Genomic DNA, 20,891 nt, shown 5'->3' on the forward strand with positions numbered 1-20,891 from the left:
CACTGCTGAGAAATATGGAGCATGTTATAGGACCCCTAAAATGCTTTTTTTTTTAATGCCTTCAGATGTCTCGCCAGCGTCAATAACCTACAGCATCTAAGAGAGGCTGGACAAGCGGGATCCTCTTCTCTGCCCTGGTAAGATATTTCTCCTGACTCCAGGTCACACATTACACAGCATTTCCTTACAGCAAGTGCTGACTTAAAAGGGCTGGTTCCCCCCCCCCCCCCTTCATTCATTCTCATCCTGCTCTGTTAACCTGAGGCACTCTTGAAGAAACTAAGAATGGAAACCGGGTAAAGCTGTTGAAGCTGGGAAGGGGGGGGGGAGCCGGGGGGACAGGACGAACTTAACTGCAGCAAAAGAGAAAAGGGGACAGAAAAGCAGGGATGGGAAAGGCAGAGAACGTAGTGGGGATACTCCAAGGAGAGGTGTGCGTTATAGCGCTGCGAGCATAAGGAAGGCAGCCTGTCAGAATATGGTCTGTTCCTCCCCCTTCCTAATCATAGCTTTTACTCACAGACAAAAACTCCCTCCCTCTCTCATTCACTCACTCACTTTAGGCCAATCGGTCCTCCTCCTCCTCCTCCTCTCTCTCTCTCTCTCTCTCTTTCTCAGTGTGTGTCTCTCCCACTCTGAGACAGAGAGTCAGAACTCCTCTTACTGACAGTCACAAACATCCACAGCACTTACTGCATTCAGAGGGAGAGAACCTGCAAAGAAAACTTCACAGCAAACTTTTTTGCTCTTGCGCCAGAGAATTTGCCGAAGAGGAAAGAAAGGAAGAGGGGGAGAGAGAGAGAGAAAAAAAAAACTGCGTGCGAAGTGGTGGTGTGTTTGGAGAAACGAAAAAGCAGTGCCTTTTTTTTTCTTTTTTTTTTTTTAGAAAAAAGGGAATCACCACAGCTGTTGCTGCCAGGATGCCTTTGCTTCTGAAGGGAGGATTTTTGTGGGTGCTCTGCTGGATTATAGTGAGGAGCTCCCCAACTCCAGGATCTGAGGGGCACGGTTCGGTCACCGTTTGCCCATCGTGTGCCCTGGCCACGCTCTCCAAGGATGTGTCCAACTCCCAGCCGGAGATGGTGGAAGCGGTAAAGAAGCATATCTTGAACATGCTGCACTTGAGGGACAGACCGAACATCACTCAGCCGGTGCCCAAAGCTGCACTTTTAAATGCGATCAAGAAACTCCACGTGGGGAAAGTGAGAGAAGACGGATATGTGGAAATAGAGGATGATATTGGAAGAAGAACAGAAATGAATGAACTTGTGGAGCAAACTTCAGAGATCATCACGTTTGCAGAATCAGGTGGGTGATAAAAGGGGGGGGGGAATTTCCAACTTTGTCCTGCCAGAGTCACAGTTAACTTCGCTTCGCGACAGCAATGCTCTCACTGTGAGGTTACAGGTTGAGAGGAGGAAGGGAGGGGAAGAAGGAAAGACTTTTGCTCTCTAGAATTTAGCCTTGGCTTTTGATGAGTTGCTTACACTTACTGAAGCCCGCCAGACAAGGAGAGGGGAGCTATCTCACAGTCTTGGGCTGAAATCCCGAGAAAGTGGGTTCTTCCTGCCACAATTTTTGGAAAGAACACGGTGGCTGTCGGGGGAGGGGGGGGGAACTGGATTCTCTAGGGGGATGGTTGTAAAGGATTGACAAAACGTAAGAGGGAGCTTTCAGAAAGACCCGGAACAAAGACGAGTGGTAAGGCAAAAAGCAATTTCTGTACCGATCCTCAGTAAAAACCTGCTAGCGGTGGCATCAAAGTGAGAGTAGATATTTATAAGCAGTTGCTCCTCCTGCCAGTGAATTTTCAGGGCAGTAAAAGTGTTAACCACTACTGTCAGAAAAGCTCAGAAGTAACTAGGACAAATACTTGTAGGCAATCCAAATTGTAATGCTGACTTTTGCACACTGGAGAGAGAGAGAGAGAGAGAGAGAGAGAGAGAGAGAGAGAGCGTGGTGTTCCCAAGATCTCCTTGCCAAAGAATGCAACCTTGATAGGGTGTGTTTTGAACTATTCCACTATTCTTAAAAAAATGAAAGATGTGTCTGACATGATCTTTCTCAGCAGTTGCTTGCGTCGCTACTGCTTCACAATACCCAGATATTCACTTCACCTTTCTATAAGGATAAATACCAAGATTTGGCTTGTACGCTACATTTAATTACCTGGCAAGGATGCTTCTATTACTGCACAATCTCCCACCCACCCACCAAATCAGTTTACCTGTCTCTACCTTTTGCTATATAAGCTACACTGATTCAAAACCGACGCTTTGAAAACTTTGCAGAAATGAAATGTGTTGCCCAGTTAGACCAATTTTTCTGTTGCCAAGACAGCTTGCAAAGAATGTCATTGTTTTGCTTAGCACAGCATATGGTAGGCAAAGTATGCACAGGCACGCAGAGCATTTTTGTTTAAAAGTTTGCTGCAGAAATATAAACAATTAAAGCAACTCTAAAAATTTCCAGTCCTGAAAAACCTGTTGACTCAGATGTTCTGTTTGCAGGAAAAGAGACCCGCAGCAGGGAAGCATATATAGCTTTAAGAGCAGGCATTCCCGTCACTAACTGCATGAGTCCCAACTGTACAAGAAGTCCTGGGGGGGTAGATGTCCTTGTCAGTGCCGTCCTTATCACATCAGTTGTTTCACTGAGAGATTATTCTAGCAACAAGAAAAAAGAATCCACGGCCCTCCATATCAAAGGACGTGTTGGATGTCTCAGTGCCTCTAATCACCAGAAATGCCTCAGCTCTGTTCACTCAAGCAATGAGTAGTTAGGAGCTAAGAAACTGTCAGACCATCTGATGGGCAGACGTTGCCTTCAGTTTACCACAATACTCTCTCTCTCTCTCTCTCAGCTGAGGGAACAGACACATGGAATGAACTGTGGTTTCTAGGCACTGCGTGAGTTCCAGCAGTTTGCACTGTTTCTGCTTAAACTAGGCACCAAAGGCAACTGTGACATGCTTAAAAGGTGACCGTCTTGAACTGGAAGCTCTAAGCGCAATTGGCTTACCCAGTCACATGATTAATAGTTGCTGTGCCATTGCCCAGAAAGTGACCAATAGTCCTGCAACTTACTTGTTTTTCCATGTTACTGCGATCAAATATTCACTCAGCCTCAGACGGCATATTGTAGAAACATCAGTGATGACAACTGTATTCATTTTCTCTTCTTCCTGATGTCAGGAGAGCACATGGTGCATCAATTTATTTAGGCCTTTCCTGTAACGGTTATGTACTTCAATGTCTTTGCATTCCTTCCCCCCCCCCCCCGCCCGGCGCCGCTATATACAGTCAATCTAACCACCCATTTGCTTTTTCCTCCACTGTCATCTCCTTCTACCTGTCAAATTCTTCCAAAACTGCAATTTTGAAGGTCAGTTGTATGGTTTTCAAATTGTAGTGTAAAACAGATAAGGAATGCTATTTAGCTCAGACATAAATCTACTCAAAGGACCTTTGCTTTTGGACACTGTTTCTGGTTGCATTAATCCTTAGGGAGTATAGTAATCTATAAAAATATTATTCTATGTGGTTATGTGTTCAATAAGTCCAGTAGCACCTTAAAGACCGACAAAATTTTCCAGGATACAAGCTTTCGTGGCTCAGATCCCATTCGGTGAAATACCTGATGATGTGAATGTGAAGGTGCTCAAATTTAGTTTTATTGCTACAGACTGATGTGGCAACTCATCTAAAAATATTTTTCCTGACAGGTCTTACACTATTTCTAGTGATATGAAGCTTCTTATAGGTCTTCACTTGGTAAAGGTGAACATCTAAAGTAGCACGAGCTTCCTTTTATCTTTCGGTCCTATTGAAAGGAAATCTAACATTTTGCCTGTGCTTATGGGGGAAGCCATTAAAAAGGGCAGAGATCCAAGAAAGATCTTGAATGGCCAAAACCAACTTAGGACATGTTCCAGTTCTATTTGAGTGGAACAGTATGAGATGGGAAATATTTTTTTTCCTCTAGCAGAATGACATTCATAGTGCTGTTACTCAAAACAACCACAATTTGAAAAGGCGGCAGTAGAGAATCAGTGAAAATGAATGGAAGTACACCGTTAAGCTTTGTAAATTGAATACTGTGGAAAACCGAAGTAATCACTCTCACTCTTTCTCAAGAGGAGGAGCTAGATCTGATATCATTGTCTGGGTACTCTGAGGAATTATACAACCCTTTAACCTCACCAGAAGTATTTCACCATTTATAATTGATGCATCTTCTGGATTTTGAGTATAATACAGATCTGATAAATGGCAAGCATGTTTATATCTGGATACCTACTCCTCTTTGCAGTTTAGAGGAGAGAAGCAAATACTAAAGAGGATACAGTTCAAGAGGATACAGGGTACAGAAAGTGAGAGGAAGGAGACTGAATTTGGTCATCCCAGAGCACAGGTGTTCTGAGACCAAAGAGATCAGGCAAATTTTTGGCAGGTGTTGCTAAAATTTTTGTGAAATTCCTGACTTTGAATATGGATAAACAATTTGCAGTGTCAGGAAATATGGTGTCCTAAATATGCTGTTACAGTTTCAGCGTTCAGAACGATATTAACAAAATATTGTTGAACATGTACATTTTATTAGTAATTTAAAAGAATATACATAGATCAGTTCTGGCACAAACTTAAGTGTGCCAAAACTCTTGTAGTTAAGTAGACATTAAAGGGTCGAAGGAATACTCCTTGTGAAAATAACCAATTGTTATTGTTTCCTTTGACGACAGTCAATGATAAACTAATTTGTCGACCACTATTGTTAAAAACATGTTTTTAGAGCTTATTAACCAATTGGAATGATCCAGTAACTACTTTAGTTGGTCAAGGGAACAACGAATAGATATGGAACTGCCCTTTGGACAATGTTGGGTCGGCTCAAAAATACTGGCAAATCTATGAAGTTGCTAATTCCAGTCAATAATGAACAGGGAAAGGTAGGTAGCAGTGACATTCTGATCATTAGGACTGATGAGAAGTCGCAGGAACTAGTGGAAACAGTGATTGATGCTTTGCGATCCAAGTTATAACCAGATCCTAAAAGTCTGCTTTGCAGTAAGCAATTCTAGTCAGACTTTGTCTCAAGTAAGCATGTATAGGATTATAGTCTTGCTTTTTATCTTTTTCTGCCTTTTGGAGACTTACTAGCAAATAAAAAAATAGATGCACATTTTAAAGAAAATGGACAGAGGTAAAGGGAATGATTACTTTTACTTTCAAAAAATTACTCCACGCTTTCTAATTGCTTTGTCATACTAAATAACAGGGAAGCATAATAGCCACTAGAGGGCACACTCCAAAGGCTTTCTACAGGTTAGCTTCACTACAACTGTACACTTTTTAACCCAACTGGCTCTGGGATACAAACATTGTGGTGCTTGTTTGCAGCTTCTGCGATCAACTTGTTTCCTTCAGCTAACATAACTGGTGAAAGTGGTGAACTCCAGTGCAAAAATAACGTGATTTAAAAAAAAACGGGGCAAAAAGAAAAAAGGGACCAGGGGTAGGGGGATAAAAGCTGATCGACCTAGAATTTAAAAGGTTAGACATTGACTAGGATCATATTTACTTTTTGTGTTTAAAAAGCCCTGCAAATGTCTTCAGTTTGTAAACTGGGCTTAGTTTTTCCTTTCTCTTTCTCTTTCTTTGTCTCTCCCCCTCCCTTTTTGTTTGCACAAAATTTAGCTTTCTTTTTCAACGTTCAAAAACTATTTCAAGTTTACCTCAATTTGGTTTTTTAAAAAAACTCACTGCTTCATTAAACCAATTATTCTAAACCTAATTTTTAAATGCTACGGCAAATTGTTGCCATTTAACTGATATGACTTAGAAAAGATATAGTGGAGTTGTGCTGTGAATACAAGCGTGGTGTAAGTAAGGAAGGAAGTTGTGTGTTTGTTCATTCAAGTGAGGATGTTTGCACATCATTTTGGGTCCTCATAGAAGAGAACTTCTGAGAGCAGGTATAAACGTGCAGTTATAGATGGATACTCAAAAGAACCTGGATTTTTTTTTTGTTAAGCAGGAATACTCATAATTTGGGTTTTACTTCTGTTAGGATGCACCTGAATACTATGTGCAGACGAGGAAACTGCTGCATATAGTATCAGATTAGGTTGGCTTTCAGCACTGAAGGCTTTTACGAGACCGTACCTTCAGTTGCCGGGCGGCTCTTGGTTGGAACGCTCTGTTCTGCCTTAATCATCAGTTTAAGACACAGTGCAATTACAACTTGGGGCTAGAGGCCTATGATCAACCTTTTGACCTATCTGTGGCCTGTAGCTTTGAAGAGAAAAAGGCAAGGCTTAGGCCGGGTTCTGTCCTTCTCCTAGGGTTGCCAACCTCCAGACAGTGGCTGGAGATCTCCCAGCATTACTACTGATTTCCCGGAGACAATTTCTCCTGCAGAAAATGGCTACTAGGGAAAGTGGACTCTACGGCATTATATCCATTGAAGTCCCACGCCTTCCCCCAAACCCTACCCTCCTCAGGCTGCATCCCCCAAATCTTCAAAAGTTAGATGGATACCGATATAGGAAGGAGGCAAAGAAAAGCCTGGCGATGCCATTAATGTAATTTGCCTTGCTGGTTCTTGCTCATTGCTAAGTGGACATTCTCAGGGTAACTGAGGCCTGGCCATGGGTTATACCTTCCTTCCTTGGCCTGCATGCACGAGTGGATGTGTAATTAGGAGTGATTATGCTTCTACAGATATATTTATGCAACTCTATTAGCCTAGTCTCTATGTACAAATGATGTGGATGGAAAAGTTAATAATTGTTCATATCCTGGATGTGCATGTCTTTATCTTGGAGGGAGAGGTGTGTTTATGAAGGCATGGTGAGGCATAGTGGTTTGAGTGCCAGACGAGGATTTGGGAGGTCAAGGTGTGCACCTCTGCTCTGCCATGAGGGCTGGGTGACCTTGGGTCCAACTTTCAGCTCACAGGGGTTTTATGAGGATAAAATGAAGACGAGCAGAACCATATAAGCCATTTGGGGTTATATTCCCATGGGTGAGAAAGGTGGAGCTAAAATGAAATAAGCGAATTGTAAATAAATACATTGGAGCTAAATCCAAATTGTTTGCAAGTAATTTTAATACCCTCTACTTGTTATAGCTTAGTCTTCTGTAAACAAAAGGCTGATACTTGTCATCCAACTTTATGTGAGCAGTGTAGAATTTAAAGTGACAGGTACATAGTGCAGTATTTGAGATGCAACAGCCCTCATCCATTTGAAATCATTCTTGCTCATGAAAAACAGCATAAAAAATTAGCTGCAACTAATCCCATGTTATTAATTTCAAAACATCAGTGCCTTTTTTGCTTAGGAATAAAAAAAACCTAGTAAAAGAAATACCCTGTGAATTACCGATCTTCCCACGTAAGTCACAGAACATGACCAGTTGGTCACAGCCAAAAGCTGTTGTTGTGACACTGAAAGGCAGGGTGGTGTAGTGGTAAGAGTATATGATTACGATCTGGGAGATCCAGGTTCGAATCCATACTCCGCAACCAATGTTTGCTGAATGATTTTGGGCCGGTCACACACTCTCAGCCTGAGCTGCATTACAATGGTAAGATAAATTGATAAAATGGTGGACCGGAGAATAATGTAAGCTGCTTTGGGTACCTGTTAAAGGGGAAGGCAGAGTATAAATGAAGCAAAGCAATACATACATGTTATTATGTGCCATTTCCGAGTCCAAACATGATGCCAGCTGGTTTCTTGCTGTGGTCTCCTTCAAAATTTGCTGCAGCTAAAACTTTTGTGTCAGAGTCCCTTCCATAAGGCAAGGCAAGGTTTCCAGTCAAGAAACAGCCTTTAGATTATTCAGTTTGCCTAACTAGAAAGACATGAACAGGATTCTCATATGTTGCAAATTCTTTCCGGGACAGGACAGAATAGAGCAGGCAGACTGTATTTTGCATCTGCTGCTGGAAATAAAGGGGCACGCTATTTTGAAGTTCAAAACGAAAGACAACCTTTCAAACGAAGGATATTTTGGTCCTGTGTTTCCCATTTCATTAGTGAGCTGATGGTGAATATTTTAAGTCATTCTGTGGCAGAGGAGGATATTGAAGTGCCAGATAAGCAGCTGAACTTTGCGGGCATGAAGTGTCTTTAACAAGTCTGTGTGATAAGTGATCTTTTAACTGCCGGTCATTTGTAGAATTCAGGTCCCCCTGTGTGTCTCCGCCATCTGTTTGGTGTTTCTTCATACAGTTACCCCTTCCACATTGTGACTTTCCCCATCACGGTTTTGATATATTGCGGGTCAACGTAAGAAATTAAATGGGAATTTCGGAGGAGTTTTGCAGAAGCTGCAGACAACACACGAAGGCCAGCAGACAGAACAAAAAAAGTTTGAAAACTGAGAAATGCACAAAATATATGTACAGTATTGTAATAATATCATAAATATATCATATCATAAATATACACAATTTCTTTTTTAAAGTTAAAATAACAGGAAAAGAAAAATTCAAACTTATTCTCTGATGCAAAGGGAGGGCCAAAAATTTTTATGCGGATTTCCAGATCGCCGGGTAAGGGGGCACCACACCCCTAACCCCAGCAATGTGGGAGGGATAACTATAATTACATAAGTTAAAGAAGCTGAGGGTTTAGGAGTACCAAAGAAGTAAAGTGGCCACAACGAAATAATTTTTTGTTAGCAGACACTGCTAGCAAAAACTTATAATGTAGTGGCAAGACCCAGAAAATGTATCAAGGAGAAGAAAAAAGGTTGAGTTGGATATCAGCCTCGTTTGCATGCGAGCGATATGCCAGTTGTGAATATTTCATCTCTGTCACAATCTAGATAGGTGTCAAACTCGTGGCCCTCCAGATGTTATGGACTACAGTTCCCATCATCCTCTGCCAGCATCAAGCTGGCAGAGGATGATGGGAACTGTAGTCCATAACATCTGGAGGGCTGCGAATTTGACACCTGTGATTTAAAAAATAGACCTGATGGGTGGGACTATAAGATGATGGGGGTGAGATCCAGAGGCCAATAGATTTCCCTGATTTTTATGGAATGAGAGATGGGGAGAACAAAACTTATTCTCCTAAGAAACTGGGTCTTCATGTGTAGGAGCCAGATTTCAACACCCAGTGGTGACCATGAGCAAACATTTTCATCTTTTCTCATATTTGTGAATTTATGTTTTCAAAAATATGCTGCTTTTTTACAGGGTAGCTTGAGGTGCCTCACGAGCAAAAAACCCAAACAATAAAAACATGAAGTCAGACTATTAATCCAATCAATAAGAACTCAAAACATAAAAGCACATAAAAACAAGGGGCATAAAACACCTGGAAAGCTAAAAGATCTGTATAATATGGCTACTATTTACTCCTAAAATAAAAAAATAAAGCATGGTAGCTGGGGACACCATTATGGTGTAGGAAAAAACTTACCCTCCACTAAGCAGGTCAACTCAGAAATAAGATCAATTTCACGCAGCGGGTCTTACTCGCAGGAAAGTATCACTAGATTTGCAGTCACCTACCACCACCTGGTCATTTTTGCGAAGTACCTACAAGATGGTTAGTGCGTAAGGGATCGGTATAAATCTATACAGACAAGAGACCTTGGCAAGAGTTTTGAATGGTTACTTCATCATAAGAAATTACTCTTCTTGCATCATAAGAAATTACGTTTTAATCACATCTCTTTCATTGCCTCCTAGGGAATGAAACAACCAGCTAAGCTAAGAGCATTTTTAGTGCAGTTGCATTAGTTACATACGTTATATATACACACACCTAAACACAGTCAAAAAGTAAGCTACTGTAAAACCAACAGCTTGCCTTATATGGGGAAAAAACGCATTCACTTTCAGTGTAAAATAGAACAACTTAAAATTAAACAGACTTGAATAATGGAAATTTGAAGTAGCTGGGCTCTCTTACACTACAAGGTTATTCCCTTGGCGAAGTTAATATACATATACAATAAGGCAGTTAGTAGAAGAAGTCAGAGTTTCTTCACTTTGGAAAAAAAGTCTGTTGTAAATTGTTAACATTTTTAAACATACCAGATACTCTTTCACAGTTTTGTAATTTACACAGCCAAACTCAGAGGGACAGCATACAGAAGGATAAACACTTCCATAGGGTAATGGAAGGACCAGAAACCTGACAGTAAAGGCAAAAGGGCAAAAGCCCTTATATAAAGCCGTGGTGCGACCGCACTTAGAGTACTGTGTCCAGTTCTGGTCGCCGCATCTCAAAAAGGATATTGAGGAGATAGAAAAAGTGCAGAGAAGGGCAACGAGGATGATTGAGGGACTGGAGCACCTTCCCTATGAGGAGAGGCTGCAGCATTTGGGACTCTTTAGTTTGGAGAGGAGGCGGCTGAGGGGGTATGATTGAAGTCTATAAAATTATGCATGGGGTAGAAAATGTTGACAGAGAGACATTTTTCTCTCTTTCTCACAATACTAGAACCAGGGGGCATTCATTGAAAATGCTGGGGGGAAGAATTAGGACTAATAAAAGGAAACACTTCTTCACGCAACGTGTGATTGGTGTTTGGAATATGCTGCCACAGGAGGTGGTGATGGCCACTAACCTGGATAGCTTTAAAAGGGCTTGGACAGATTTATGGAGGAGAAGTCGATTTATGGCTACCAATCTTGATCCTCTTTGATTTGAGATTGCAAATGCCTTAACAGTCCAGGTGCTCGGGAGCAACAGCCACAGAAGGCCATTGCTTTCACATCCTGCACGTGAGCTCCCAAAGGCACCTGGTGGGCCACTGCGAGTAGCAGAGAGCTGGACTAGATGGACTCTGGTCTGATCCAGCTGGCTTGTTCTTATGTTCTTAAAAGGGACATAGCAAAACTTTCCATCAGAGGATTTTGGGAAAAAATAGGAGTGAACAGAGGTAGTGATTAGTTTTTTTAAAAAAAACATTTAGTAATCAGATCTGCATTGATTACCTCAATAGGAAGCCACCTTGAGGATCTGGCCCAAACTGAATTCCAGGCCAGAAATGGAACACATATGTGCATCCTTGATCTACGCCTTCTCTTCTCCTGTAGAAAAATTATGAAGAATGAAAAAGTTTCCAGCCTGGGATTTAAGCATATGGAGAACATGAATCATACTAAACCACGCTTTGGACCGTACAGCTCTGTGACACATTTACAATGCAATGATAAGAAGAGTTACAGTGCTCTGCGTCCACTAAAGTCAGTGTGCTCAGAAGGGTGTGACTGTGTTAAGGATTACACTACCACTCTTTTCTGTGAACATGCACAAAAACACACAGAAGTAGTATCAGTTGCATATCGGTTGCTCTGTACTTCGCTATGTGAATAAAAGCTGCTTGCTATTTCAAGCTTGCACACCAGTGTAGTACGGTGAAGAGAAAAACAAAAGTAGTTGTTATTTTTTATGGTAAATTCAGGTTTGCATTACTGACCCCACCTCTCCATGTATTTTCAAAAACCTGAGGGCTATGGTTAAGGGATGGGCGCTTTGATAGGAGATATGCGGGAGGGGGAGTATGTAGTGATGCCAAGCCCCTAATGGAGGCGGGGCATCCCACTGTATTTCCTGCCACTGTTCAATGTGTCAGCCGGAGAAAAATCAAATAAAAATGGTCACTGCCTAGCAAGATGCCACTTCTGGAAAAACCTGGAAATGATGTCATACTTCTCTATGAACGTCAGCAGTTCCTAAAAAGGACTGATTCCATGTCTGGTTTTTTACCAGAAGTTACACCAGTCCTCTCTAGGAATTGGCCGAAACTCTATGGTAAAACCACAGGCATTTGAACAATTTTTAGAGAGGTGTTTCTCGGAAGTGACTTGTTCCTCACTCCATGTCTTCTGCTGGTTTCAAGGCTTTCTACAGGATATAGACAGGACACAGACAAGATCAGGGTGACTGGAAATGAACAACCTGTCATTTCAGATGAACCACTTGCAAGATGCACCAGGTGTATAGAATTTGGGGTGGGGTGGGGAGGTATGAAACTTATGCCAGCAGGTAACTCTTGGAGAAATTCATGCTGATGTTTTTCCTACTACGTGCATTCCCATACCAAAAGCTATAGATAAGTTTATCACAACACTACAAGCTGAGGGTTGAATTCTTTACAACCTACAGCACATTTTTGTGGGAGGATAGCACATCACTACAAACTGTTGAGAAGTGATTCATCTTATAAGAGCTTTTGACTGACGGAGTCTGAAGCCCAGATGAGAATTTAATATAACATTTCTTTTTTGATTCCAAGGAGGAACTTCCAAGAAAGTAGGTATGACCTTGGGTTGTGCTATAATTGTTCCTTCCTTAAAATCATATTCTGGTCTTAAGAGACAAATGACAGTTCTGATTTCAAGAGCTGGATGGCAATGGGAACTACTTGTGCTCTTGACTTGTGGTAAGCAGTGGCATTTTGGTTGCCACAAAGAACCACATCATAATAATAACTTGTAAATGGAGCAAGTGAAAGTGACCTCTATATGATGCCTACAATGTACAACCTGGCACTAAGTCATAGCCTCATTCAAACATGAAGGCGATGGCGGTTTTGGTGGCTGTTCCCCAGTCTGTTATTTTGGCCTGCTGTACCTCATAACCAAGCTCAAGCAACTTTGTTGGCACTTTAGGGGCAACATGGCTCAGAATCTTCTTCAGCGGTAGTAATTTGTGTCAATTCACCAATTGTTGCCTCCTCCTGAAACTTAGCAGCAGTGTGAAAAAAGACAACTAGTGAACGCTGAACATCACTGCATATGGTTGAGCTAATATCCACCACGGAGGCACTTCTGAGATGAGTGACCCAGTTTGGTTTGCTCCAGAGCCATTTTTACTTCACTGCTCCAGGGGTTGTCCTTATTTCCAGTATTTTACTCTTAAGATAGCCACCGAAATGGGCAGGGAGCTCAGTTAACTCTTCATCCATCTGCAGCAGCCATTAGCTGGGGGCAGAGAATCTCCAGTATTGGACACCATTTTATTGTTGCAGTCTTGTGCAGGTTTCCTTGAGTATAAGCCTGTTAATTCCAGTTGGTTTGTGGTGCAGTAAATCTAGACGGGGTTGCACTGTAATTTTTCGTACAGGGAGCTTTTTGTGGTAAACAATTTAGGAATAAGTGGCATGCACTGTGTTAAAGGTAGGAAGACCTTTATGAGACCGAGGCCCCTGTGTTAAAGGTAGGAAGACCATACGAGGCCCCTGTGTTAAAGGTAGGAAGACCATATGAGGCCCCTGTGTTAAAGGTAGGAAGACCATATGAGGCCCCTGTGTTAAAGGTAGGAAGACCACTGTGTTAAAGGTAGGAAGACCATATGAGGCCCCTGTGTTAAAGGTAGGAAGACCATATGAGGCCCCTGTGTTAAAGGTAGGAAGACCACTGTGTTAAAGGTAGGAAGACCATATGAGGCCCCTGTGTTAAAGGTAGGAAGACCACTATGTTAAAGGTAGGAAGACCATATGAGGCCCCTGTGTTAAAGGTAGGAAGACCATATGAGAGACTGAGGCCCCTTCTGCACATGCAGAATAATGCACTTTCAATCCACTTTCAATCCACTTGGCCAGAATACTGTGCGGAATAGCCAAACCCACTTGCAAACAATTGTGAAAGTGGTTTGAAAGTGCATAATTCTGCATGTGCAGAAGAAGCCTGAGGGGGAATTGGCTTATTTTTTTAAAAAAAATCTCATACGGCCTGTTAGATTACGATGGATTTAGTCTACTTGTCACGGTGGATGAAATGAGGGATATAGGACTCTTCTAAGAGGGATGTACTGTATCAAACGCACGCAAGAGCAAACAGAAGGAAACCCCTAATGATTTATTGGATAGTGTTGCTTCAGCTCAGCCTTGCAAATAAATCTGCAACAGCCACTAGCAAAAGCGTATTTTTATTTCTCTGCCCAAAAAACACATCCATTGAAATTTCTTGTTGCCCATCAATAGTCTAAAATAAAGCGGGGGACGGGGTGGACGGACGGATTGTTTTCCTGCCTGGTTGCCCAGAAATTATTCTTACTCACTACAGGTAAACAGCTACTTGAAAACTCAGTTTAGTTTTCCTTCTGTTAAGAGAAATTCCTTCTGTTTCTTATATTATTCTATGAAAATGCTCTGATGTTTCTATTCCAACACCATATAGTAGTAAGCAAGATAAGTGATTTGACAAGATCTTCTCTTTTCGAAGGTCATCAGAACACATGACTGTGCTCATTCTCCCTTTCGCGCAGCTTCATTCCCCCTTATTTTTCTCCTCGTGCCGTGCAATTTTTTAAAGTTGTGGTCAATGACTGAGAGCAGTTGCTTAATTTTAAGAACTGTGGATATTTGTTTTTGAAGGCAAACTTATACACCTTCTGTCACAGCACTCAGGTCTAGAGGTGGGTGGCATTCCACTTCATGGAGTTTTTTCCCCTCATTGTTAAAGAAAGCAAATAAGGAAAACATTCATTTGAAAAAGTCTAAACTCAGAGGATTCTCCAGACCATAATTCTGAAGATTCGATCCCCTTACCAACTTACGCTTCTGCTTTGCGCTAACCTCAGTTTGCTGTGATGTCTGATTTTAAACCAGTGGGTCTCAACCTGTGGGTTGGGACCCCTTTGGGGGTCGAACGACCCTTTCACAGGGGTCGCCTAAGACTCTCTGCATTAGTGTTCTCCATCCGCCAAATGGATAAATGTTAGGGTTGGGGGCAGTGGTGGGATCCAAAAATTTTAATAACAGGTTCCGATGGTGGTGGGATTCAAACAGTGGCGCCACTGCACACACGCACCTCCAGTCCCTATTGGGCAGGGAGGTTGCTTTAGTAACCCCTTCTCGGCCCTCAGAAAAAATTAGTAACCACTTCTAGGGAAGTGGTGAGAACTGGTTGGATCCCACCTCTGGTTGGGGGTCACCACAACTTGAGGAACTATATTAAAGGCTCGCAGCATTAGGAAGGTTGAGAACCACTGTTTTAAACCATCAGTTCTGATTGGAAGGGAAAGCACTACGTAATCATAGCAAAAGATGGTTAAAAGATCTAAATAAAACTTCTCTACCTGTTGCACTGCAACAGAAACTAAAAAAAAAAGAAGCCATGAGCAAGAGGGGAGAAGGAAGAAGAACTCCATAGCACAATTCCAATTCTCTGTAACGTTTGAGCCCGTGAGCCTAATTTATTCATATTTCATTGTCTTCATTCTCTATTGATCAAGCCACAGAACAGCCTTTCTTAACCTTTATAACTACAGAAAGTTACAGTTTTGCCCCTTCTGCACAGCACAGGGAGAGCGGGTTGCAGGCGGGATAAAGTAACCCGCTCCCCTGTTTTCGCATTCGCATGCCTTCGAGCAGGCAGCGGAGCCCGCAGGTGCAACGCGGGCTGCCATCGCGCCTTCGCATGGAGGTGTGGCTTTTAAAAAAATGCACCTCCCTCTGCTGGAAGGCTGTGGGTGGGGACTATTAAAACCCAGGAAGCGTGGCTGAGTAAAGCGCTTCCTGGGGCAGCCGTTTGCGAGCGGCTGCAAAACACATTAAAACAAGAGAATCGCAGATAGTGCACTTCTCCAATAACTTCTCCAATAACCCTTTTTTTTGGGGGGGGGGGAATGTGGGTTTATTGGCCTGTGCAGAAGGGCCTTTGAGAGAAATTACTCAAATTACTCAGGGAGTTAAAGTCTCTATAAAAGCAATTTCCTTCTTATTATCACAACCATTTATTTTATTTTAATTGTTTTATTGACCTCATTTATACCCCACTTTTGGGAACCCAACATGGCTTACAACATTCTTTTCTTTTCCACAACAACCTGCGGAGGTATGTTAAGCTGAGAGAGAGTGACTGGCGCATGGCCATCCTGTAAGGTCTGTGCCAGAGCAGAGATTCAAATCTTGGGTCTCCAAGATCCTAGCCTGATTACATCTGCTACCTCTCCTAATAATCATCACTGAATTTAACAACAAAATCAGCTGCAAGTTTGTATGCCTAATTTCAAAGAAGAGTTACTGTTGTTGCAGTAATGATGGGCACAGCACATCAAATTAAGAGCAGCAGGCTCTGCGGTTGTTCATTCCTATGAGTTGGTTCCAGTAACCAAAATCCAGCTCCATTGCGCAACATTCTGCTTCCATGATTGGGCTACTGGCATAAACAAGTTATGGTTAGAGACAGAAACATGCGTGGGACTGCCGATAGTCTGAAGTTAGTGGTCCTTTCTGCAGATCGGCAGGTCAGCAGTGAGATTTTACTATGCTGCATCAGAAAATGTTACTCTTAACAGACTCTTAGGTCGTCCTGTGGAGATTGTACTAGTCACATCTGGGGAAAGTTTCAAGAGAGCAGAATTTAGGGTTACTCCTGAGCTAAATGCAACATGTGATAGAAGTTTTGTTATGAGCTGAAACAAATTTGCTCCACGAAATTCTCATCTGAGAAATTTAATGCTGACTATTATCTAGACACTCTCCGAATGCTCACTTATTTGATGGATATTCTATAGATATTTTATTTCTGTCCTATGTATCTGAGACTTGCTGTATAACCACATTCAATAACAATATGTAATTATTTCACATGGCAGTGTTGATAGCTAATACATATAATAGTGGTTGTCGCACTTTTTACATCTAGAGAGTGCTTTCCACATTGACTATCCACATTTGCTACAGAACCCCAAGATGCTGGGGCAGGCTGTAAGGTGCAAGCTCAGTTCACATGGACTGTTGGATCTCACCAACTCTCATTGTTAAAATTAAAAATGTGTCCTGCTAGAGAAGACCTGTAGTGGTTGTCAAACTTTCTTTCCACAATTACTGACCATCTGATTGAAGGGTTTTGATAAACTTCCAGGCAACCTGCTACTCAGTTGAACAGTGAATGAGCTTAACCTACTGCTAATGCTGTATTTCTATATATTAACAGTCCCTAAACTGAGATGAGCATATGTGATAGCACGCTGTAATGGACACCCAAAAGCTGAGATGAAGGGCCATTATTCACAAACCCCTTCAAATCAAAGATTCTGTGACTGTCAAATGAATGCACTTGAACCATCCTTGCATGCGTTTTTTGACTGTCCTAATTATGAAGCAGAAAGGAAAAAGTTTCTGACTAAACGGATAGCTAAATTTTCCCTGATGTTTGTGACATTAAGGTTGCTTCTTCACAGTCTAACTCAAAATTGTGTAGTAGATGTGGCAAAATTCTGCTTTGTCGTTTTCTGTCAAAAGTTATAAAAATGGGTTTTAAAACTTTTCTTAAAAGTTTTTTTAAATGGGTATGGCCTATGGGCTGTTAAACTCAAACTATTAACTATGAATGTGGATAACCACCCATGATTCCCTGAAAGCCCTGGGATATCATATGTCACTATGTGTGATGGTTAATGTTTAATATTTGACATGTTAAGGTATTTTTTAAAATCTGACATTATTTCATAAAAATGAGGAATGGTAATTAGCATACAGAAGTTGACAATTTATGAATTTTCATATTTAAAGTCTGCCCAAATAGAATCAATCAAGAGGTTAATACAGTTCAAAGCTTTCAAATTCTGAGGTAAAAGTTTGTCACGTGGCAAATTTTAATTCTGAATTAAAATTGCTAAAAGTTAGCAATTTTAAAATACTTATAAGTACTTGCTTCATGTGAAAGAAATGCTATTAATTTACAAAATAAGTGCCATTAAATATTAAGGAACTACGCTAGAATATTTACTATATTTAACAGATGTATAGGTTTTTCTCAGAGGTTTTATTTTCAAAATCAATATCTTTTTCATATTCGTATGTGCAGCTACTGAACTTCCACCTCCAAAGGGTTTTTTTTTTTTACCTGAGCAGAGGGGCAAGACACAGTGCAATGATTTAACCACTTGCCATTGCAAATAGTTTAGTAAGGAGTTTGAAAGTGCTCTAAAAAGGTAACGTTTCCCCTTTAGTCGTGTCCGATCCTGGGGTACCACTGCAAACAGTGATTTTATAGGCAAGCCATTTTTGTGGGGTAGTTTGCCATTGCTTTCCCCAGCTATTCTTTACCCTCAAGCTATGAGCTAGGTACTCATTTACCAACCAAGAAATGGATGGATGGTTGAGTTGAGTTGACCATGAGCCAGCTGCCAGGATATCTGACCCACAGGGGGCTTGAACTCCTGACCGTGTGTGTGGCATTGCAAGCACTTAACCACTATGCCATGCAGCTCCTTAGTACTCTATAGGTTAACAAATACAACTTCCTCAGTTAATGAGATGGAAATATCCCTTTGCAAAAATATCTTGAACAAATGCACTTTTCCTTAAGAAAAAATCTGTCAAGAGAAATTATTATCTGAATTCTGCTATACAGTTATTTTCAGAGTATAAACCCTTTCTCTAGGATGCGATGCGCAAGAACGTTCCTGCTTGCAAGGCGCAGATAAATTAACTGGAGTAGCAGAGGAACATTGTGAACATTCATTTTATGAATGGGTTTGCACAAGACAACTTTCCAGTGGATTATTCTCATAATATTTAAACAATATCTGTCTCCCTTTGATTCACACTATATATTATTTATTTATATGGCATTTGACTTATAAACTTACACCAGGTTACGATATTAAATGCGCGCACACACAGCAAATGCTGTTTTAAATTAAGATTACATAAAAACATGCTAAAATATTATTCTAAGACATACTGTACAACCCATTCCTAACATTTGTCCATAGCTAGGTGACAATATGTTGTCTTTTTTCCTTTTGCTAAGAATAATGATAAAAGGTTTCACAATGTATTAAAACTGAGAATGTTGCTCTGTTTTTGTTAACTTAGTACATAGAATAATTAAGAAGACACAAAGCATATAGAGGCAGAGACCCTAGACATAAAGCTTAAAAACAGTACCTGGAAATTCATGGGTTACCAATGGAGAGACTGGAGCACTTCATATCCTGCGCTTCCGATAGCCTGGTCCATTCCCATCAGCCTACCAGCATGGCCACCGCCGCGCCAGGAGGCCGATGTAATCAGAGTCTGCGAATTAATTGGAGTATTTGCGTTCCCTACCCCTGCACTAGTATAACGAAGATCTGGGGAGTCAGCTCAACGAATCTTAGGTCACCGACCGGAGTCTATACTAGCTGAAGCTTCTGAGTAGCTTTTTACTGCAGCCCGCAGTGGTGGCGAACCTTTGGCACTCCAGATGTTATGGACTACAATTCCCACCAGCCCCTGCCAACATGGCCCAATTGGCCCTGCTGGCAGGGGCTGATGGAAATTGTAGTCCATAACATCTGGAGTGCCAAAGGTTCGCCACCACGGACCTATAGCATGGATCAGTCTAAGTTTATGAAGATCTGAAAGATTATTATTCCCGATTCCAAAAAAAGTGTTGCACCTTTCTTATCTGGTGGTATTGATTTCTTATGTTTTCCTTGGTGTGGAGAAATGGCTAAAACCCCTGTGTGGAAAGGTATAAGGAGTGTAAATCAGTGACGTAGCACCAAGGAGGCTGGGTGGTGCTGCGTAATGCACTGTGTGCACCCCTACAGGGGCATGGTGGGGGTGTACCAGGGGCGTTCCGGGGCAGAAGTGGCGAGGCGGGGGGGGCATGGTAGAGCGCCTTGGGCAGCCTGCGCGTAAGGCCCGGTGAAGCATGTTCCCCCTCACTCTGCTTCTGGTGTAAATAATTGTAAATCAGTAATATTTAATATTTAGTCATTGTGGAATTATGAAGTAAATGTGAGGTGACTTTACTTCTGTGAAGGAGATAAAGGCCCCTTCCGCTATAAATAATGCGTTTCCAAACCACTTTCACAACTGTTTGCAAGTGGATTTTGCCATTCCACACAGCTTCAAAGAGCATTGAAAGCAGTTTGAAAGTGCATTATTCTGCATGTGCGGAATGAGCCAAAGGTACAAAGAGTGTAGGCCTCTGGGCAGCCTGCCAAGGTGCAGCACTAATGCCTCTTCATTTGTTTCCATGGGAGTGGTTTTCTCTCTCATACATATAGGGGACAAAAAGATTGGCTTCTGCTTAGTATGCTTATGACTCATCAGTTAGTGGGCTATTTAATCACCACCATTGATCTTTCCCTTTGAACTTACAAGTGGAAAGCCTGTGAAATAATACGTTTCAATTGGCTGAAGAGAAAATAAAAGGGCAGCCTGAGCTTAATCAGGAGGAGTCTGAGAAGAGAAAGTCCAGTCAGTCACTTAGTTACTCACAGAGCGTGAGGAGGAAGAGATGTGATCTGGAAGAAGCACTGTGTGGAAGACAAAAACTGGAGGGAAGTGGAAACTGTCAAATGAGATTGAGATGCATTCTCCTGGGTGCAATTTTTTGGTGTCCTTATTCTGCCCTGAATAGTTCATGGAAAAAACCTGTATTCATACATGTGCTAGTGTCTTCAAGATATAGAAAGGAGGGTTGCTAGGTCCCTCCATGCAACCGGTCGGAGCTTTAGGGAGATGGGTTTAAGGTTAGTGATCTGTGATGATATCCTTTCATCTTGATGCTGAACCCCTGTGTGATGATGTCACTTCCAGCCGATCCCGCATACAATGACATCACTTCTGGCTTGATGCAGAAGTGCTGGCATCGCCTCAGGGGGTAGTTCTGGCACTTGCCCCAAAACTCTGTATGAATGGTTTCCATAGAGTTTTGGGGGAGAGTGCCAAAACATTGAGCCTCGCCATCAAGCTGGAAGTAGTGTCATTGCCCTGCCCCTTCCCCTTTCCGTGGGCCTGCTTCTTCCTGTCAACCAGCCGAATGTTGGCAGGCAACAGCACAAATCAGCGGGCGATTGACCACCATTAGCAGGCAGCTAGGAATCCTAAGAATAAGTCCGTGGAAAGTAGGCCCGAGGGAAGGTTTTGGAGCAATATAACCAAAGCTCCGTCGAGTGCAAGTTTAGG

General features: G+C 41.9%; 1 protein-coding gene across 1 annotated transcript in view; it reads left to right on the forward strand.

Annotated features, from left to right (window-relative positions):
• Positions 1-615: 615 nt before the first annotated feature.
• INHBA (inhibin subunit beta A) overlaps positions 616-20,891 on the forward strand; it is a 29,261-nt gene continuing 8,985 nt past the window's right edge. The window contains exon 1 of the mRNA XM_048511322.1: positions 616-1,308. Within this exon, the coding sequence (XP_048367279.1) occupies positions 921-1,308 (388 nt within the window). The 5' untranslated portion in view covers positions 616-920. The remainder of the gene's footprint in view (positions 1,309-20,891) is intronic.

The sequence above is a fragment of the Sphaerodactylus townsendi genome, linkage group LG11, assembly GCF_021028975.2.
Source record: "Sphaerodactylus townsendi isolate TG3544 linkage group LG11, MPM_Stown_v2.3, whole genome shotgun sequence".
Classification (NCBI taxonomy): domain Eukaryota; kingdom Metazoa; phylum Chordata; class Lepidosauria; order Squamata; family Sphaerodactylidae; genus Sphaerodactylus; species Sphaerodactylus townsendi.